This window comes from Oncorhynchus clarkii, chromosome 14, assembly GCF_045791955.1.
Source record: "Oncorhynchus clarkii lewisi isolate Uvic-CL-2024 chromosome 14, UVic_Ocla_1.0, whole genome shotgun sequence".
NCBI lineage: Eukaryota > Metazoa > Chordata > Actinopteri > Salmoniformes > Salmonidae > Oncorhynchus > Oncorhynchus clarkii.
The window spans coordinates 19,420,631-19,443,998 of NC_092160.1; the positions used below are offsets into that span (position 1 = coordinate 19,420,631).

Here is a 23,368-nt window from a genome sequence, read left to right on the forward strand (position 1 = left end):
ACCAGGTTCATATATCAATATGTTGTGTTGATTTGTTATGCATGCCTGCATCCTGGGAGAAGGGGAGTGTGTACTTACGTTTTGCCCGGCGTGCTCGTGCTCAAATCATTTTGATGCACTGAGAGAGGTAGGCACGCTTTTTCTGTCTTCAGAAAAGTTTGATTCTTTTAAGTACAAAGTCATACACACAATGTTTTGTTCATGAATAATGATGTATATTTAGAGGTTACTCATAAATGGATGGTATTGTTAAGATGCACTTGTAATTGTACTTTTTAGGATGATATCAATATTCTGAATTCAACACGTGGTTAATAGCTAGCTAAGGTATTAGCAGGCTATTGTATGTGTGAACGATGGCTAGCTCCTCGAATGATCCCAGTCCCTCCTATTGTGCATCTGTTGTAGAAAGAGGCGACGATTCTCAGAACAGATGTGCTCTACAAATGTTTTATTTCCTTTTGGATGCAGGTATGTGGTTTTATCAATGTAAAATATGTTATGTATAATAAGGAGAGAGTGTATTAATTTTTGTATTCCAAAATCATTTTGATGCACTGAGAGAGAAAGAGGCGACGATTCTCAGAACAGATGTGCTCTACAAATGTTTTATTTCCTTTTGGATGCAGATGCAAGATGCAGAGAGTCAGTTCTGCTTGATTAAAACTACCTGATCTCCAAAGTCCACGTTTATGGTCTCTATCAACCACACACAACGCAGAGTTACAGCGGTGGTGAAAGACGCCGGCTACAATGACATCATTGTTGTTACAAGGCTCTACCCAATTAAGCATTATTACAGCCTGCTGTATCTGGTCTCAGCTATTAACTGATTAGAAACTCAGAAATTATGTAAGTCTATAAATGGTTATCAACCCCTGTCCCTGGGACTCTTTATTAGAGACATAGAGATAACAGATGATCAAACAATGAGACAATTCTTATATTTCCAGTTAAATAAAAGAACATTGGAACATCAAACATTTGCTGAGGATGTCAAGGACATGAATGCTATCAGTTGTTGACAGTCATTATGAATTCACAAGACTTTGTTAATGGCTACATCCTGCTCTGCATCTCTTCTGTGTGTGGGCAATAACTTACGTAAGTGTCATTGATGTGGAAAAGTGAGCAAACAAGGGAACAAACATGGGCAATTGAATGTCTGTCTTTAGAACATCTGGTTTTATGATGGAGGTTTATATAACTGGAAGGATATCTTGGCATTCTATGTGATTCTGCATGTTCAAATGACAGGTTAAGGGATTCACCATGAAAATCATGTGCAAACGCTATCAATAATCAACATTTATCATTGATATAGTTTTTTTGGTGTGAATTGTCATTCAGTTATCAGAAATACAATTATTTAACATACAAAGAACCTACATGGCATAACCTACAGTATTCCAGAGTGTGTTTTATATAAATTAATTAATTGTTTTTCAATTAATATTAATCCCTGATTTTACCTCACTGTTTAGAGAGGGTAAAACGTTCTAAAAGCCTACATCCTGACATCCCAAGTGACATTATGATTCAGAAAACAACTGTGAATGATGATATCGAATGAAACAATAAACTCAAGTTTAAAACTACTCATCGATGGTAGCTTCTGACAAGTCATAAATTGGCTGATTGAAATAGACAGAATCCCTGGTGGTGATGATGTAGACAGAATGGTTCCCGCTCTGCTTGTTTACTATCTCCGGTCCAGCCCTTCCAGAGGATCTGCCAAACCCCCTCCCTTCTCTGACTCCTCTAGTTCCTTTACGACCCTCTCATCCTCACTGGAGTTCCTGCTGATGCTCTTTAAGCATGGGTTATGCCCTGCACAGTGGATCTCCTTATGTTCTGATAGAATTTGCTAATTTGCCTAAATTGTGAAAATGGGCACTTTAAACCAATACTGATCAATACTAATTTCCCCCTATTTGATGACATGTAATACGATTTTTCCATAGACTAATTTTATTATGAAGGATATAGATTTTCTACCGATGCTTTTCTGTTCAGGAGTAGGCTAACATCGGTGTGCTTTGTTCTCTTTGGAGAATGCATATTACAGACACAATTATGTTCTTTGTTGTTTTTTTATTGACAATGATAATAGAGACTCTAGCCTAGAGTAGAACACAATAGAATAGAACACAGTAAAATAAAACACAGAATATAACACAATAGAATAGAACACAACAGAATAGAACACGGTCAACTAAAACACAATAGAATAGATCACAGTAGAATAGAACACAATAGAACAGAACACATTCTAAAAGGCCACTCTAAAATGTGCAGTTTTGTCACACAACACAATGTTACAGATGTCTCAAGTTTTGAAGGAGCGTGCAATTGGCATGCTGACTGCAGGAAATTCCACCATAGCTGTTGCCAGAGAATGTAATGTTAATTTCTCTATCATAAGTCGACTACAACATTGTTTTAGAGAATTTGGCAGTATATCCAACTGGCCTTACAACCGCAGACCACGTGTACGGCATAGCGTCAGCGACGGTTTTTCTGATGTCAATGTTGTGAACAGAGTGCCCCATGGTGGCGGTGGGGTTATGGTATGGGCAGGCATAAGCTATGGACAACAAATCCAATTGCATTTTATCATGGCAATTTGATTGCACAGAGATACTGTGACGAGATCCTGAGGCCCATTGTCGTGCCAATCATCCGCCGCCATCACCTCATGTTTCAGCATTATAATCCATGTCGCAAGGATCGGTACACATTTCCTGGAAGCTAAAAATGTCCCAGTTCTTCCATGGCCTGCATACTCTCCAGACATGTCACCCATTGAGCATGTATGGGATGGTCTGGATCGACACGTACAACCTTTTTTTAAGGTATCTGTGACCAACAGATGCATTCCTGTATTCCCAGCCATGTGAAATCCATAGATTACGGACTAATTTATTGATTTAAATTGACTGATTTCCTTATATGAACTGTAACTCAGTAAAATCTTTGAAATTGTTGCGTTTATATTTTTGATTGGTAGCGTAATATCCCAATGTTTCAAATAGAGAACTCAACCTCCTTTGTTCCTTGCTTTCTGTACTGCCCCTTTAAAATAAGACATTTTAATCTAGGCGTGTTTCCTGCACCCATTGATTAGAAACGAGACAAACTCGCATCGCGTCTTGCGGGAAATCAAAACCATTACACCTTATTTAGGCAACGATTATTTATGATATAGAACTATTGTTTTTTTTGCTTAAAAAAAATGTGTTATGTCTTACTGAATAGACTAATATCAACATAAACCAAGCGATGACTGTCATGTGCGCGCATGTATTATCAGTTTTATGGATGTCACTCGGTCAAGGTCCACGCTCCTGATGCGAGTAGCAAGACTGGATTTCTTTCCTTTGGGCCAAAAAGATCTGACTGATCTGAAATTCCGTTATTAAAGGGGAGAATTTAAGATACTGATTACTGTTCTACTCTAGAATGGAAGCCCTCTGGCACTGGAAGGATGTGGACGCACTGAAACGAGGAGAACTTTGATTGCCGGAAATATGGATAGATGCATGGATTTGTTAAAATGAATAACACGAACGACAAGTGCTTCACAATCATGTCATTTCAGAACAACTAACGTGGAGTGTTCATAGGAATACGCATATTTGTGAGCTGAATCGCCCGTATAAAAGGTGAAGGAAAAAAACATCTCACGGATATTTCCTGTCACAGGGAAATGTACTTTACCGTATAATTTTCGTTTTGAAAGTCAAGTAAATATTGTAATTTACCTACAGTGGCCTATAAACATTATATGTCACTACAGCTTACTGAGTTGATCGAAAACTGTCAGTATGTCGGCGGTAATGATGACACGGAAGGTACGAAAATGGGAAAAGCTCCCAGGGAAAAACACTTTCTGCTGTGATGGACGCGTAATGATGGCCCGGCAGAAAGGCGTCTTCTATCTAACCTTATTTCTCATTGTTGGCACCTGCTCCTTGTTCTTCGCATTCGAGTAAGTAGATCTGTTTATCCATTGTTTATTTGGGCGATGATCAAACAACCAAGCAAGCTGTCAAAATAATTCGGCCGTGTTTTCTCAATAAATTCTGAACAAATCAATGTCCCATGATGTTTCCTTAGGTGTGTAAAATGTTTTCTAGGGTGAGGTACTTTTAGGGCCACAAGTCCGATGAAACTAATAACATGTAGTAGGTCTAAAATAGCTTTTATTTACCCTGTACCAAGCTATGCATTAAGTGATGAGGCATATAAAATATTGAAGAAAAAAAATTCTCCCCACAAAAATCGTTGGCTGAGTGGTACAAGACAGAAACCATTATTGATTAATATCTAGTATTGCATATTTAATTCCCTTACTGTCCTGTTAAAGGGGCCCTTGCTAAACATTAAGCATTGCCTTTCAGAACATAATAATAAAACGTCAAACCTAGCTTTACAGCCTGGTCTCATAGACGACATAACATAGTAAGTGTAAATCAGTAACACTCAAATAAATTAGTATTATATGTTTAGGAGAGCTACATATGACATATGTTGATTGTGGTGGATGAAAATCTAGGTAACAAAGGTTGCGTGTTTGAATCTCATCATGGACAACTTTAGCATTTTAGCTAATTACCAATTTTTCAACTACTTGCTACTTTGCAACTACTAGCATGTTAGCTAACCCTTCCCCTGACTGTAACCGTTTAACCTAACCTGCACCTGTATTGGACTTGGCAGGGGGCGCTAGCTGGCTGGTGTTTTACAACTGAGGTTTCAGAGTGAAATCGTAGCCCCCCCAGAAACAGACTGGCCAAAGAGCAGTTCGGGCAATGCCTTGTCAGTGTGCCTGTCTAAATAGTTTTTTGTTTGTTGCAGATTTATCATTCATTAATTTAAAAAAAAATGGGGGCCTCAAGGAAAAGTGGTCCAGTGTCCAGGCTGATGACTAGTTTTGCCCTAGAAATACAAAATGTTTCCCTCCATGAAATGTAATGCATGATATTCTAACAGCTGGAATCAAGTTTTACCAAGTAATTCTACTGGACAGGGACCGTCACTGCTAGGCTTCTTGGCCTAATGTAATTATCCAGTGGACTGCTGAGGAGCTACAGCAGTGGCTGCAGACTGTAGCTCCCTGGGGCCTCTGGCCTTACAGTAAATGTGCAGCCCTTTCCATCTCTGTGTGCGCTCAATGGGAGTCTAGGTTGTGTTCATTAGGCACCAAATGTAAGAAAACAGACCGAAACAGGGAGGGGCTATATCTGGAATCGTCCAATCAATAACGCTCAATTTTATTTTACGTTATTGAAACATTTTGGCATAATGAACAGAACATGTTCTCTGAATCTCCACAGAGGGAACTGTTGTCTCGCCCCGGGGCCAGAGTGGAGACTGATATTGCTGATCCCACTAGTTTAGCGCCTGAGGTTGGACCAGGCCCAACAGTAACTAATGGCCAGATCGCCATTAGCACACTACGTTCGTATTACAGTTGCCCCATAATTATCTCTCATGGGGAGGCCTGAATATTAACATAGAGATTGAGCTGGGGAACAGGGGCTGTAATTCAAAACTCTCCATTACGGAGCAATTTGAGCCATATCAGATCTAGCCCCTTGACAGGCTAATGACAATTTGCTGAAGAAAGAGGCACAGTGGTTTTCATGCTTTTCAGGAGGCATGTTTGAGAGAGTAGCTCACTACCACTAACCAACATCTAGTCACTCCTCTATCAGAAACTGAAGTGATATCTGGGATCTTTCACTTCCACTATACTATATCTCAAAAAATATTAAATGTCCTAACACAGTGGTTCCCAAACTTTTTATAATCCCGTACCCCTACAAACATTTAACCTCCAGCTGCATACCCCCTCTAGCACCAGGGTCAGCACACTCTCAAATGTTGTTTTTTGCCATCATTGTTCGCCTGCCACACAAACACTATAAAATACATTTATTAAACTTAAGAACGAGTGTAAGTTCGTCACAACCCGGCTCGTGAGAAGGAGCTCTTATACGTAGGACCAGGGCACAAATAATAATAATCAATAATTTTACTCTTTATTTAACCATCTTACATATAAAACCTTATTTGTTTATTGACAATTGTGAATAACTCACCACAGGTTAATGAAGGGAGTGCTGGAAAGGATACACATAACTCTGCAATGTTGTATTGGAGAGAGTCTCAGTCTTAAATCATTTCCCCCACACAGTCTGTGCCTCTTTAGTTTTCATGGTAGTGAGGGCCGAGAATCCACTCTCACATAGGTATGTGGTTGCAATGGTCATCAGTGTCTTAACAGTGCAATTTGCCAAGGCAGGATACTCTGAGCGCAGCCCAATCTGGCAGTGGCTTCTGATTAAATAAAATTTTCACAGAACCGCTTGTTGCAGTTTCGATGAGGCTCTCTTGTTCAGATATCGGTAAGTGGACTGGCATGAAAGGGATAATGAATCCAGTTGTTTGTCATCTGTTATATCACATTTGACATTGTCTGTAAGCTTGAGTTAATTTGCACACAAAAAATCATACAATGATGGAAACACCTGTGTGTAGGCCTTGTTAATGCGGACAGAGAAGAGCTCCAACTTCTTAATCATAGCCTCAATTTTGTCCCGCATATTGAATATAATTGCGAAGACTCCCTGTAATCCTGGATTCAGATCATTCAGGCGAGAAAAAGCATCACCCAGATAGGCCAGTAGTGTGAGAAACATCATGCAAGCAGTCAGACAAGTGAAAATGATGGCCAGTAAAGAACTTTAAGCTCGTCTCTCAATTAAAAAAAAAAAAAAACGTGTCAATATTTTGCCCCTTGATAACCAGCGCAATTCTGTATGTTGTAAAAGCATTACATGGTCGCTGTCCATATCATTGCATAATGAAGAAAATACACAAGAGTTCAGGGGCCATGCTTTAACAAAGTTAACCATTTTCACTGTAGTGTCCAAAACCTATTTCAAGCTGTCAGGCATTTCCTTGGCAGCAAAAGACTTGGTGGATGCTGCAGTTTACCCAAGTGGCGTCAGGAGCAAATGTTTGCACGCGTGTTACCACTCCACTATGTCTCCCTGTCATGGCTTTTGCGCCATCAATACAGATACCAACACATCTTGACCACCAAAGTCAATTTAATGTCACAAAGTTGTCCTGTACTTTAAAAATATCCTCTCCTGTTGTCCTGGTTTCCAGTGGTGTACAGAAGAGGATGTCTTCCTTAATTGACCCCCCATAAAAGTAACGGACATATACCAGGAGCTGTGCCAGGCCCACCACGTCTGTTGACTCATCCAGCTGTAATGCAAATAATTCACTGGCTTGTATGCAAAGCAGTGCTTGTTTCAAAACATCTTCTGCAATGTCACTGATGTGTCGTGAAACAGTGTTGTTTGGTGAAGTCATTGTCTGTATAGTTTTTTGGCCTTTTCCCCCGTGTTGTCCCAGCCATATCCGCAGCAGCAGGAAGAATTAAGTCCTCCACAATAGTATGGGGCTTGCCTGGCCTAGCCACACGGTAGCTCACCATATAAGACACTTCTAGCCCCTTTATTAATGGGATCTGTTGCTTTTATACATGTCTTACTACTCAAAAGTCGTCTTAATTCTCGCTCAAACTCCCTCTGCTTATTTTTCAAAATGGCATTTTTTCTGCGCAAGAGTGAAGGTTTAATCGAGTTGTGAAGGTTTCATCGAGTTGTCAGATAGTACTTTTGCACATAAACTTAGCAAAAAAAGAAACTTTCTTTCAAAGATCATTTGTAAAAATCCAAATAACTTCACACATCTTCATTGTAAAGGGTTTAAACACTGTTTCCCATGCTTGTTCAATGAACCATAAACAATTAATGAACATGCACCTGTGGAACGGTCGTTAAGACACCAACAGCTTACAGACGGAAGGCAGTTAAGGTTACAGTTATGAAAACCTAGGACACTAAAGAGGCCTTTCTTCTGACTGAAAAAAATAAAAGAAAGATGCCCAGGGTCCCTGCTCATCTGCGTAAACGTGCCTTAGGCATGCTGCAAGGAGGAATGAGGACTGCAGATGTGGCCAGGGAAATAAATTGCAATGTCTGTACTGTGAGACGCCTAAGACAGCGCTACAGGGAGACAGGACGGACAGCTGATGGTCCTCGCAGTGGCAGACCATGTGTAACAACACCTGCACAGGATCGGTACATCCGAACATCACACCTGCGGGACAGGTACAGGATGGCAACAACAACTGCCCGAGTTACACCAGGAACGCACAATCACTCCATCAGTGCTCAGACTCTCCGCAATAGGCTGAGAGAGGCTGGACTGAGGATTTGTAGGCCACAAACCAACTGTCGCTGGACCAGACAGGACTGGCAAAAAGTGCACTTCACTGATGAGTTGTGGTTTTGTCTCACCATGGGTGATGGTCGGATTCGTGTTTATTTTTGAAGGAATGAGCATTATACCGAGGCCTGTACTCTGGATTGGATCGATTTGGAGGTGGAAGGTCTGTCATGGTCTGGGGTGGTGTCACAGCATCATCGGACTGAGCTTGTTGTCATTGCAGGCAATATCAACACTGTGCGTAACAAGGAGACATCCTCCTCCATCATGTGGTACCCTTCCGGCAGGCTCATCCTGACATGTCCCTCCAGCATGACAATGCCACCAGCCATACTGCGCGTTCTGTGAGTGATTCCCTGCAAGACAGGAATGTCAGTGGTCTGCCATGGCCAGCGAAGAGCCCGACTCTCAGTCCCATTGTGCTCGTCTGGGACCTGTTGGATTGGAGGGTGAGGGCTAGGGCCATTCCCCCCAGAAATGTCCGGGAACTTGCAGGTGCCTTGGTGGAAGAGTGGGGGAACACCCACAGCAAGAACTGACTAATCTGGTGCAGTCCATGAGGAGGGGATGCACTGCAGTACTTAATGCAGCTGGTGGCTACACTAGATACTGACTGTTACTTTTGATTTTGAACCCCCCCCTGTTGTTCAGGTACACATTATTCCATTTCTGTTAGTCACATGTCTGTGGAACTTGTTAAATTTGTCTTTGTAGGATATTATGTTCATACAAATATTTACACAGTTGACAGTGAGAGGATGTTTCTTTTTTTGCTGAGTTTATAACACACTGTGGCTGAGGAAAGGCTCTACTCCCAAATATAAGTGAACCCCAAATCAATGTATTTCTCATCATATTTGCCCCTCTTCGATGGTCCATGTCCCTGTACGGAGCTTTCTCGGGTAAGGGGGCAGTAGCTCTTTGGCTGCATCAGCTTCACAACTGTGTATCCATGCTAGCTGGGCTAACAACAAATGTAGAATTACTGATGCTAGCATTGGATGTGATCGTTGACGCAGAACAACTTGTTTCGTCAACAGGTGCAGGTAGCAGTACTACCAGTAGAGATGGTATGTGTCTCTGTGGATGTGGGGCTAAATTTTATTTAGCCATTTATCAATTTTCAAGTAAATGGAAAGAGCAGTAGCTACGGTTTGGCTACATACGGACCGTTCCTGGAATTATTTGACTAGGCTACCTGTATTTGACATTATTTCGCTGAACACTAGATGGTTTAATTTTATTTTTGGCAGTGAAACGTGGCTACTCACATTGGAAAATATAAATGTATGGATTGAAAATGTGGAGGTGAATCACATTTTTACTTGCGGGTACGCGCAATGGGAATACCTGTCCTAACACACAGATGTCGAAATCTTAAAATGCCCATGGATCATGGGCCAGACAAGTCAAAATCACGTAAAAATAGAGAGACATCTCTATAGACAGGACTTCTCCAATTCCCATGGATCTGGCCTTGTCCCATGAGCTCTTTGGACTGTATGTACAACACGAATCCAGACGTGAAAGGCTAAAGGAGGAGAGTGATAGAGTGCTGCATCAGATGACCTGGCCTCCACAGTGTTATTTTATAGTTTTGATGTCTTCACTATTCTACTATGTAGAAATAGTAAAAATAAAGATGAACCCTTGAATGAGTAGGTGTGTCCAAACTTTTGACTGGTACTGTATGTCCATTATGGACTGTATGGCATGACAATAGGAGTTGGCTACAGCACATGGAGTTATGGAATGAGGTTGCCATGGATCATCTGTGGGACAGATTCTGCAGCTGGACACGGAGGGTCTGTGATTATCTGTTGTATCTGGCGACAGTTTGACATTCCTCATTTAGCAAGAATGTTACTAATATTGTAGACTAAACTACTAGTCTTATGTGAGTAAGGAAACAATGATGGGAACCACTTTTGATGGCTGTGCTTTCATGGTTTACACCAATAGGATACTGGTCAGGATAATCATCGCTGGTGTAGCATCCTCTTTACTAGAGGTCGACCGATTTATGATTTTTCAACGCCGATACCGATTTATTAGAGGACTAAAAAAAGCCGATACCGATTTAAAAAAAAAAAAGTTTTTACATTTATATTTTTTTATATATATGTTTATTTAAATATATATTTATTTGTAATAATGACAATTACAACAATACTTAATGAACACTTATTTTAAATAAATATAATACATCAATAAAATCAATTTAGCCTCAAATAAATAATGAAACGTGTTCAATTTGGTTTAAATAATGCAAAAACAAAGTGTTGGAGAAGAAAGTAAAAGTGCAATATGTGCCATGTAAGAAAGCTAACGTTTTAAGTTCCTTGCTCAGAACATGAGAACATATGAAAGCTGGTGGTCCCTTTTAACATGAGTCTTCAATATTCCCAGGTAAGAAGTTTTAGGTTGTTCTTATTATAGGAATTATAGGACTATTTCTCTCTATACCATTTGTATTTCATTAAAATTCTTATAGGCACTTTAGTAATGCCAGTGTAACAGTATAGCTTCCGTCCCTCTCCTCGCTCCTACCTGGGCTTGAACCAGGAACACAACGACAACAGCCACCCTCGAAATAGCGTTACCCATCGCTCCACAAAAGCCGCGGCCCTTGCAGAGCAACAACCACTCCAAGTCTCAGAGCGAGTGACGTTTGAAACGCTATTAGCTCGCACCCCGCTAACTAGCTAGCCAGTTCACATCGGTTACACGAGCCTAATCTCGAGAGGTGATAGGCTTGAAGTCATAAACAGCAGAGCTGCTGGCAAAAAGCACTGAAGTGCTGTTTGAATGAATGCCTGCTGCTGCCTACCATTGCTCAGTCAGACTGCTTTATCAAATCATTACATTGCACATTACATTGTTACATTGCACAACCTTCTGGCAAATTAGGCAGCCCAAAGTTATAACATGAAAACACACAGAAATATGATCCTTAGGTCAGTCATTAATGTGGTCAAATCCGGAAACTATTTTTAAATTTTATTTTTTATTTGACCTTTTATTTAACTAGGTGTAACGGATGTGAAACGGCTAGCTTAGTTAGCGGTGGTGCGCGCTAAATAGCGTTTCAATCGGTGACGTCACTTGCTCTGAGACCTTGAAGTAGTGGTTCGTTCCCCTTGCTCTGCAAGGGCCGCAGCTTTTGTGGAGCGATGGGTAACGATGCTTCGAGGGTGACTGTTGTTGATGTGTGCAGAGGGTCCCTGGTTCGCACCCAGGTATGGTCTAAAGTTATACTGTTACATAGGCAAGTCAGTTAAGAACAAATTCTTATTTTCAATGACAGCCTAGTGGGTTAACTGCCTGTTCAGGGGCAGAACGACAGATTTGTACCTTGTCAGCTCAGGGGTTTGAACTTGCAACCTTCCGGTTACTAGTCCAACGATCTAACCATTTGGCTACCCTGCCGCCCCAACTATCATCTCGAAAACAAGACGTTTATTCTTTCAATGAAATACGTTCCGTATTTTATCTAACGGGTGGCATCTATAAGTCAAAATATTCCTGTTACATTGCACAACCTTCAATGTTATGTCATAATTACATACAATTCTGGCAAATTAGGCAGCCCAAACTGTTGCATATACACTGACTGCGTGCAATGAACGCAAGAGAAGTGACACAATTTCACCTGGTTAATATTGCCTGCTAACCTGGATTTCTTTTGGCTAAATATGCAAGTTTAAAAATATATACTTCTGTGTATTGATTTTAAGAAAAGCATTGATGTTTATGGTTAGGTACACATTGGAGCAACAATACGCACCACATCGATTATATGCAACGCAGGACACTCTAGATAAACTAGTAATATCATCAACCATGTGTAGTTAACTAGTGATTATGATTGATTTTTTTTTTATGCTAGCTAGCAACTTACCTTGACTTACTGCATTTGTGTAACAGGCAGTCTCCTCGTGGAGTGCAATGAGAGGCAGGTGGTTAGAGCTTTGGACTAGTTAACTGTAAGGTTGCAAGATTGAATCCCCTGAGCTGACAAGGTGAAAATCTGTCGTTCTACCCCTGAACGAAGCAGAATGTGTTCTTAACTGACTTGCCTAGTTAAATAAAAGTGTTAAAAATATATATTTTTTAAATCGGCCAAATCGGTGTCCAAAAATATCGATTTTCGATTCCTTATGAGAACTTGAAATCGGCCCTAATTAATCAGCCATTCCGATTAATCGGTCGACCTCTACCCTTTACACTGAATATATGTAGTTGTTTTCAGAGGGGAGACAGATCTAACCATGGGTTCGTTCTTTAGGCAACAAACTAAAGAAAACCGTCTGAATCTGAGTGCAACTGAGCGGTCCTATCTGAGCTTGGCCAAGAACAAAGGCTCATGTTAATTTTCCATTTTCGTTTGCACACTGTTCTGCTTTATGTACCCTAACAAATCACAGCCCAGTTCTGACAGCTCAGGGTCAACAACTTTAGAAGGAATCCTACGATTACATTACTCTAGGAGATCCAGCTTAGTTCTCCTCCCACTAATTATATTGATGTTTGTCCGTGAAGATCCAACACACACATCTTCCTTGGGAATCAATTCACTGCATTAGGGCCAGGATCCTTTCATGTTAGTTTTTGGATTAAAAAGTAGCAACAGGGCATAGATTGGAGGACAGAGAGGCAGTGTCCTCCTGAGCAGGCTGGACCCAGTCCAAAAACAACCAACCAACTGGGTAAACCTCTACTTATCACCAACCATCAGCAGTGTAGTGAGGGAGGCTCCCCCTGAAGAGTAGCTGCCCTACTAATGAGCAACACCTACACAAAACAGATGAGCCAAATTGGTAGAAACAAATTGTAGGATGAAGCGATCTCCATGCTTTTGTTCCTTGTTCCAGCATTGATTCGTACAATAGGATTGTGTGGTCTTTGTATGTTTTGCAACAAACAGAAATGAGCATTTCTTATTGGTCCAGGTCCCTAATTTTCTGTATTTTTTGTATTCTGTTTGATGCTAAATGAACAGGCTCAGGCTTTGATAGTCATTTGGCTCTGTGAACTGAAGGCCTGGCTGCTGCTGTACAAGTCCTCATGGGGGTGGCTAGTCTAGCAGGGAGGCCCTTGGCTTCTTCCAGTCAGATCCCTCAAATATTGTGTGTGTGTGGCTCGGGAGGTGGAGAGATTGCACTGCCAAGTGCTGACCTTAGTGTGACTCTGGCCAGAGGATATCTAGTAACAGACCTGAGGTCCCCCCGGGTATCCATCTTCCCCTCTGTGTGTGTGTGTGTGTGTGTGTGTCTAAATCAGCAAATTAAATGTGTTTTATGATTGAACAGGTAAAGGTAGTCACTCCCTGGTTGTCTGTTTTCTTCTTAATTTTGGTGTCTAATGAACACAACCCAGTCAGTGCCCTGATTTCATATTCAGAACAACTGTATCTATTTCCAATTATCATAAAGTAGTCTTTCTTCCCTAAAATATTTGTTTAAGGTTTTGTTTATAGGGAGAGTGAATTTCAGTGAAATTATCCTGTTCATAACTGTACTTCAAGTCCAGGAGGTGAGCTAGGGGGAGAGACTTTACATGTTTTTCACCTCCATCCAAGTGCTTTGAAATGGAAGACACATGCCACCATTCTCCCAAGAGATGTCTGTCATCTCTATAAAGGACTCAGGTGTGCGGTACTGCCTCATAGCCACTCTGGCAGCATTTTGGGTCTTACGGTTTCGGTCCCTTCTCAATTAGTAGATATTGATCTACTGGGCCCTTGTCAGAAGTAGTGCACTATAGGGGAAAGGGTGCCATTTGGAACACAGCCGTTGTATTGCAGTGGCTTGTTGGGTCCTTATTGATTCTCCACACTACTATGTTCCCTTTTCCTCTCTGTCAGAGGTCACTGGTGTGGTATTTCATGTAATCACATCGTTGTGATCTGATTTATTAATGAATCACTTTGTTCTGCTCCACTGTTACAACTTGTTTCTGAACATTAATATCAGACAGTTTTCAATTCCAACTGGTTTATTTGATTGTCCTTAAGTTGAGTAACCAATTGTAGTGTTATTTTTTTTAAACTGCACCCTTACTGTAGGTTGGGGTTTCTTTCTTATTGTTCAAAGGGCAATGTCCAGACAGCACTTTTAGTCTTGTGGCCATTCTTGGTCTCAAGCCAATATGTCATGAAGACAACCGGGCACAAACCTTGGTAAGTTCAGATAGGAGTTTTATGTCTAGAACAACATGACATGTAGAATAAGGAATCACATACTACCTGCAGAACATGCCCCAGTTGTTGCTGAGATGACTGTGACTTAGAGATCACATAGGGACTCTGGTCAGAATATACAGCGGCGAATATTATGGAACTCTTTCCTCGGTCAGAGAACTGTTTACTGTGTGTGTGTGTGTGAGAGAGAAAGCTTACAAAAGAGAGAGGTTACACAGCAGGCCTACTGCAGATCTGCTAGCGCAGCAGTATAGTACATCATTCACTTCTGCTTTCCAACAGACAGCTAGCGCCGGTGTTATGTATTCATAAAGGCTTGGTATGAGATACTCCGTGAAGGCAAATGTCAGGAGTGGCAAAGCTAAGGCATGACATATTCCTTGGTTCAACTTTTTTTAAGGCTGCAACGTCTCCACCTTAGAGGCCTCTCCTCATCTCCACTCTTGAAATACATGATCGGCCCGTTTCCCAGACACAGACTAAGCCTAGTCCTGGGCTAAAAAGCAGGAAATTGGGCAGATAAGTCTCAAACTGAGAATTACTCCCAATTTCATGGACACCTCAACAAAAAAATATAATTTCTTAGTTCTTGTTACTTAACAAGTCCTGTACCTATCCTCTTATCAGTGTTGAGTGTGAAGTTAAATGGTTTAAAGTCTAGATTAGAGAGCCCTCAATCAAATGTCCCTCCCCCTCCAGTTAAAATGTAACAGTAAAGTGTTTACTCTGCATCTGTTACCTATTATAATTTATACCAGGTAGAGCCAGTGGTTGATATGTTAGCTCTGCTTTCAATGTATTCAAAGAACTGGCTGTTACAAGCCTCATGTGTTAGGAAAGTGTGTGACAAATTGTACAGGTTCTATGGCATGCAGGTTGGGCTCAAGGCCCAATTTTAAAGGGATAGTTAAGAGAAATTACATATTTAGATTTCTTAAAGGAATTTTGTTGCTCAATGACTTGGTTTGATGTTATTTTGAGATGACTTGAGGGCATAAATATAGTCTACTTTGGGGAGCCTTTCTCACCGATGACAACGAGGGAGAGAAAGAACAAACAAGGGAATATATGACAACATATTAAAGGCCCAGTGCAGTCAAAAATTGAGATTAGCTGTTTTTTTTATATATTTTTCCACACTGAGGTTGGAATGGTATTGATAATTGATATTGTGAATAATTAGGATATTGCTGATTTTTAAGTGTAAGATCTGTTTGAAAAGACTGCCTGTTTTGGAGGGATGTAGTTGTGGCCTGCCTTGTGATATCCCCAGGTGGTAAATTAGGTTGTGTCTACAGTTACATGCGACTTCGGCTATCAGAACACAAAGCTTGCAATGAAAAGACTGGTCTAGACCCACAAGTTGCTTTGTGGTCTGATTGTGTTCAGATCTGTCTGACCACTTCAGGAGGTGGTCAGGGATGCATTGTGCGGAGATTTCTCCTCAATCTGGATTCTACCAGAACTCCATTATCAGAATACTAAAGCTGCATGAACTGTCAGGTCCAGAGACATCCTTAGTTAATAGACCAATAAGAGTTCCAAACCCCTCGGCCAATAACAGCTAGTTTTCAGTTTTCCCCTCCCCACCCAGACCACTCCCAGACAGTCCTAGCAAAATTCTTGCTTGAGAAATTTCTATTTTTGTTTCTTTCTCACCACGTTATCAATTTTAAACATCACTGTAAGGTGCTTAATTATAACCCAGCAAGGATTTGATGTTGAGACAAAAATGGCTGCATTGATCATATTGAGAGATTTTCAGAAGGCAAATAATACTGAACACAGAATCTGACAATGAGTGTTGAGTCTGAACGTGATTAATTACGCTGTTGATGAAAATTGAAACAGCAAAATGAAAAGAGCCATGCTTAAATTTGACTGGTTTATCGCATTTTTTATTTAAAACAAATATATAGCTCAGTCCATCTGCCTCAGGGCTTAATCTAGTGGAAATGTATATTGATTGGCTGGATCTCTGCTCCTTTTCATTTTTCCATTTATTGTTGAAAATGTAGCCTGTTCCCAGATCTGTTTGTGCCATCTTTCCAACTCCTATGGTCATTGTCAAGCAAAGGAGTTGGACACAGCGCAAACAGATGTGGAACCAGACTATTAAACAGGTACTGGGTGGAAACGTATAGCACCTGTATGCAGACTTACCTGTCCAATCTACATAGTGCCTTTTGCCCCACTAAGTTCAAAGTAATAAATGCTGAAGTCAAGTCAATCTCCATAATGTGAAAGGAACAGGTAGACTTTGTCACTCTGTGTTTTGTTGACTCACTCTTGTACACTGTAGCTACACCCTTCCCTCTTACCGAACATTTTCACTATGATGTTTGAGTCAGCATAAAATGGCTCCCAAACAAAAAGAGGAAATTCAACATTTTTAAATGGGAACTGAATATGACAGAACCAGCCTAACCAGTCAGTGTCTCTGGGGCTTCCATCATAAACGTGCCTTGTGCATGGGTACCAGACTGATTTGGGAGAAAGTTTGTTTTTCAACTAGAACGCATTTTCTTGGATTGATTATGTTTGGGATTTTGTAGGAAGATCCACCATCTTTATACATCAGGATCCACAAAAAAATCTGGTGTTTTTTTTAAATAATTTCCGTTTGCATAATCAAACCTATATCCTGTTACACCAGTTACACTGTGAAATACATTCAAGACTCATCAACCTGTCCAACATGGACATTGGCCTGTACTGTATGACCAGATGTGGTAATACTTTCCCATTTTGTCTTCATAAGGAATTATATGCGTCATGTATAGCTCATAAGGCGTAATACATGTGCTTATGCATTATGAAGAGGGTGTTCATAGGACATGTTATCATAATACATCTCTCCACATGGGGAGCAGTACATTATAATGCATCATGCACAGCTTATATGGCATTACAAATGTGATTATTATGAAGAGGGAGGTGTTATATATTAGTACCAGTCAAGATTGGACACACCTACTCATTCAAGGGTTTTTCTTTATTTTCACTACTCTCTACATTGTAGATTAATAGTGAAGACATCAAAACTATGAAATAACACATGGAATCATGTAGTAATGAAAAAAATGTTCAATCAAAATATATTTGAGACTATTCAAAGTAGCCACCCTTTGCCTTGACAGCTTTGCACACTCTTGGCATTCTCTAAACCAGCTTCACCTGGAATACTTTTCCAAAAGTCTTGAAGGAGTTCCCACATGCTGAGCACTTGTTGGCAGCTTTTCCTTCACTCTGTGGTCCAACTCATCCTAAACCATCTCAATTTGGTTGAGTTCAGGTGACTATGGAGGCTAGGTCATCTGATGCAGCACTCCATCATTCTCCTTCTTGGTCAAATTGCCCTTACACAGCCTGGAGGGGTGTTGGGTCATTGTCTTGTTGAAAAACAAATGATGGGATGGTGTATCACTGCAGAATGCTGTGGTAGCCATGCTGGTTAAGTGTGCCTTGAGTTTTACATAACTGACAGTGTCACCAAGAAAGCACCATCACAACACCACCTCCATGCTTCACTATGGAAACCACACATACGGAGATCATCTTTTCACCTACTCTGCGTCTCACAAAGACATGGCGGTTGGAACCAAAAATCTAATTTGGACTCAGTCCAAGAGGACAGATTTCCACCGGTCTAATGTCCATTGCTTGTGTTTCTTGGCCCAAGCAAGTCTCTCTTATTCTTATTGTTGTCCTCTAGTGATGGTTTCTTCGCAGCAATTTGACCATGAAGGCCTGATTCATGCAGTCTCCTCTGAACTGTTGATGTGTCTGTTACTTGAACTCTGTGAAGCATTTATTTCGTCTGCAATTTCTGAGGCTATTATCCTCTGCAGCAGAGGTAACTCTGGTAACTCTTCCTTTCCTGTGGCGCTCCTCATGAGAGACAGTTTTTCATCATAGCACATGATGGTTTTTGCGACTGCACTTAAAGAAACTTTAAAAGTGCTTGAAATTTTCAGAATTGACTGACCTTCATGTCTTGAAGTAATGATGCTGCTGTTTCTCTTTGCTTATTTGAGATGTTCTTGCCATAATATGGAGTTGGTCTTTCACCAAATAGGGGTGGTATACAGAAGATAGGGCTATCTTGTCACAACACAACTGATGTACAATGTAGAATATAGTAACAATAAAGACAAACCCTTAAATGAGTAGTTGTCAACTTTTGACTGGTACTATAGATATATATTCTTACATTGTGGATGTGTGATCTCTCCACACGGGGAAGAAGGAGAGCAGCTTCTCTATTAATAGCTCAATGCAGTGGCCTGTGGTGCTTGCCAATCTGCCGCAGCACTTTACAGAATGCCTTTGCCACCATGACAGGAAAAGGGGATTTTTTTTTGTGGGGCGTCCTGGCTGCAGAGTGGCGTCCTGAGTCTATTGGCAGTTTTACAGTTTAGGCGTGCCAATTGGACTCGTGTTAATACTTCTCCTCCCCCCTCCGGAGGGTGAGAGCGTTTAGAAGTGTAAACATGGTCTCCGGCTGTTGTTGATTCTTGGGCCATGGCTGCAGTGTGTGTGAAGCCCTAGGGAAGGGTTGCAGACCAAACTGTTTTAACTGCATGCTGTGTCAGTAAACAACTTCTGAACACCGTTCTACAAGGACGTGTAGAGGCTTGTTTCTTAGTGCCGACTGTTTGTGCAGCGCTTTCGTTGACAATTAGGGGATTCTAATAGTCTCATGTGTAAGACGAGGGCTTCTTCAACCTCTGGTGTAGTTATCTTCTCAGCCGTATTATTGTGCTGCCACAGATTTGCTCCTGGGCCATGTAAATACATATTTTTTTAATCAGATATTGAGTGTGTTTTGATGTGAAATTCAAATGTTCCACTCACAATTCATGAGGATTTGCATCATCATAACTAAACAGAATAATCACATGGTACTGTAACTACCCTGCTTTAGCTTAATGTTTCACGAGTCAATCACATTATCAAATCAAATGTATTTATATAGCCCTTCTTACATCAGCTGATATCTCAGAGTGCTGTACAGAAACCCAGCCTAAAACCCCAAACAGCAAGCAATGCAGGTGTAGAAGCACGGTGGCTAGGAAAAACTCTCTAGAAAGGCCAAAATCTAGGAAGAAACCTAGAGGAACCAGGCTATGTGGGGTGGCCAGTCCGCTTCTGGCTGTGCCGGGTGGAGATTATAACAGAACATGGCCAAGATGTTCAAATGTTCATAAATGTCCAGCATGGTCAAATAATAATAATAATCACAGTAGTTGTCGAGGGTGCAGCAAGTCAGCACCTCAGGAGTAAATGTCAGTTGGCTTTTTATAGCCGATCATTAAGAGTACCTCTACCGCTCCTGCTGTCTCTAGAGAGTTGAAAACAGCAGGTCTGGGACAGGTAGCACGTCCGGTGAACAGGTCAGGGTTCCATAGCCGCAGGCAGAACAGTTGAAACTGGAGCAGCAGCACGGCCAAGTGGACTGGGGACAGCAAGGAGTCATCAGGCCAGGTAGTCAGTCCTGAGGCATGGTCCTAGGGCTCAGGCCCTCCGAGAGAAAGAAAGAGAGAATTAGAGAGAGCATACTTAAATTCACACAGGACACTGGGTAAGACAGGATAAGTACTACAGATATAACAGACTGACCCTAGCCCCCTGACACACAAACTACTGCAGCATAAATACTGGAGGTTGTGACAGGAGGGGTCAGGAGACATTATAATCACTCACTATGGAGTATTCAGTCAACATTGAGAGAGTTGTGTGGTGCTGGAATATTATTAATCTATGGTCCTCTTGTCACATCTGCAGGTGCCCATACCTGGCAATCCACCTGTCCCCTGCCATCCCGGTCTTCGCTATCCTCCTCTTCTTTTTCGTCATGGCCATGCTGCTGAGGACCAGCTTTAGTGACCCGGGCGTGTTGCCGCGCGCACTCCCCGAGGAGGCCACCTTCATCGAGATGGAGATCGGTGAGAAAGTTTACCCTACCTGTGTTATCATCCTTCCATTGGCCCTGTATAGAAACAACCCCTAGGCCATATCCCATATATACACTGAACAAAAATATAAACGTGACATGTGAAATGTTGATCCCATGTTTCATGAGCTGAAATAAACAATACCAGAAGTGTTCCATACACACACACACACACACACACACACACAGCTTAATTATCAACAACAACAAAAAGTTTGTGGCATATCAAGAAGCTAATAAAACAGCATAATAATTGAACAGGTGCACCTTGTGCTGGGGATAATAAAAGGCTATTCTAAAATGTGCAGTTTTGTCACACAACACAATGCTGCTGATGTCTCAAGTTTTGAGAAACCATGAAATTGGCATGCTGACTGCAGGAATGTCCACCAGAGCTGTTGCCAGATAATTGAATTCCCATTTCTCTACCATTAACTGCCGCCAACGTAATTTTCGGGAATTTAGCAGTACGTCCAACCGGCCTCACAACCGCAGACCATGTATAACCACGCCAGCCCAGGAACACCACATCTGGCTTGTTCATCTGCGGGATGGTCTGAGACTAGCCACTGGAAAGCTGATGAAACTGTGGGTTTGCACAACCGAAGAATTTCTGCACAAACTGCAAGAAACCGTCTCAGCGAAGCTTATCTATGTGCTCGTCGTCCTCACCAGGGTCTTGACCTGACCACAGCAAATGCTCACCTTTGATGCCCACTGGCACGCTGCTGTGAGTCCCGGTTTCAACTGTACCGTGCAGATGGCAGACGGCGTCGTCGTGTGGGCGAGCAGTGTCAATGTTGTGAACAGAGTGCACCATGGTGGGGTTATGGTATGGGCAGGCATAAGCTACAATTGCATTTTATCAATGGCAATTTGAATGACAATGATCCTGGGGCCCATTGTCGTGCCATTCATCTGCCACCATCACATCATGTTTCAGCATGATAATGCACATCCCCATCTCGCAAGGATCTGTACAGATTTCCTGGAATCTGATTGGTTTTCTGATCCATGTCCCTACCTTTAAAATAAAATGCATGCATGCATACATACATACAGTACCAGTCAAAGTTTGGACACCTACAGATTCAATTCTGTATACATCTGGCCCTTTAGATACTGTGTTAACAAACCACTGTCGTGACGTTGTATTAGTTAATGTGACGACTGTTGCTCATCGAATGATTACATTTTTCTAATTACATGATTAACTGAATCAAGCAATTATTAACCTGGGGCACCATGGGAAAACTAGTTTTTGAGTTTCTATTTCCCAAATTAACTCATAGAATATCAGAATATCGATTTTACAACAGCCGCTAATTAACCAGTTGCCTCTGAACAATCTCGTTCTGAACGTCTTATAGCCCGTGAATCTGCACGGACCCGGGTCCCACTAATGAATTCGTACCACACCAATCTCAATTTAATATTTATTTACTAAAAAGCTAAAATGATGATACACATTATAGGCTATTGATTAGAACTTAGTATAACGGGCCAACACACTATGGCGCGTGTTACCCACAATGGGAATTTCAAAATAGAGAGAAAAAGAAAGTACACGAGAATATACATTTGGGTGAATTTGTCAGCTATGCTATTCTAACCCTAGCCTTGCCCAAACTGCCCCCCTTATGGGTCAGAATATAATGATGTAATTACGTGGGGACGATCTCCGGGGATTCTTTGCGTGGACCGTTCCGTTGTTCGATGACTCACTTCTCCTGCGCACCTCCCTGCTCGTCCTCCCGGTGTCAGTGTCCTTTTTGAGTCTGTTCCCTCACCCCTTTCTCTGGAAGGGGTCTTCTGAGGACAGACAGCTCTGTAGCTCAGAGCTCACAGCGTAGGAATGAAACCCTTTAGATACCACGATTCGATGGGAGATGGAGGTTAGGTGGTTCGACTTGAATTCAGCCGCTTAGACACAGCTACTCATCCGTAGCTTGGGTAGAAAATGATTTCTTTGTCCTCAAACTTGCGTTGCGTTCTGGGTTGGTTGACTTTTTCAGACCCTGCTGCAGCTGGGGTCACGTAGTCCTGTTGTAAATTCTATACTCACAGGTTTTATACCCTTGGGTCAGAAGTGGGCGTAGCCGCCTTTAGGGCAATTCTCTGGGTGTACCAAGTTAATGAGGCAAGGCCTAGGTTTTTCTCAAATCCAATTTTAGACAACTAACTTTACCTTTCATCTTCCCCAAAACATTCTCTTTGATTTGGATATTTTCCATACAGCGTAGAATGTATAAACATCAAACATATACTAGGAAAAGCCTTCACATTACAATATTTTCGTAATAACGTCATCTATTAACCTTTAATAACAGAACAAAAATGACATACATTTTCATAGTCCATCTATCGTCATGACCACCATTGTGGCTGATGGAAACCATTTTTCCAAAGTCCCTTTATTTCATGTTTAATGTTCTGAGGCTGGTTCTCCGTAGTAACAGGACAAAGGAATTTGTCTGTGGCCTGAGATTTACCAGGGCCGTAAGGGGACATAAAACCACCCGCATCTTCAGACCCCTAGATCTCTCCTCCTCTGTTGGGGTTGAGAGATAATCTGTAGGGTTGTGGTCTCCTGTAACCTGACCTGATCAAGACAGTCATGACACCACCAAACGAGCTTCAACGCCATACAACACTCCCTCATTGGCCTCCAACTGCTCTTAAATGCTAGTAAAACTCAACCGATCGCTACCCGCCCGCCCGACTAGCATCACTACTCTGGGTGGTTCTGACTTATGTGAACAACTAAAAATACCTAGCTGTCTGGTTAGACTGTAAACTCTCCTTCCAGACTCACATTAAGCATCTCCAATCCAAATATAATTCTAGAATTGGTTTCCTATTTCGCAACAAAGCCTCCTTCACCCATGCTGCCAAAC

General features: G+C 41.5%; 1 protein-coding gene across 2 annotated transcripts in view; it reads left to right on the plus strand.

The window, feature by feature from the left end:
• Positions 1–3,102: 3,102 nt before the first annotated feature.
• The window catches only part of LOC139366381 (palmitoyltransferase ZDHHC9-like), a 45,587-nt gene continuing 25,321 nt past the window's right edge, over positions 3,103–23,368 (plus strand). The window contains exons 1-2 of one of the 2 annotated variants that reach the window (XM_071103812.1): positions 3,103–3,991; positions 20,303–20,463. In XM_071103812.1, coding sequence (XP_070959913.1) covers positions 3,828–3,991; positions 20,303–20,463 — 325 coding nt within the window. In that variant the 5' untranslated portion in view covers positions 3,103–3,827. The remainder of the gene's footprint in view (positions 3,992–20,302; positions 20,464–23,368) is intronic. The other variant, XM_071103813.1, reaches the window with a different exon arrangement.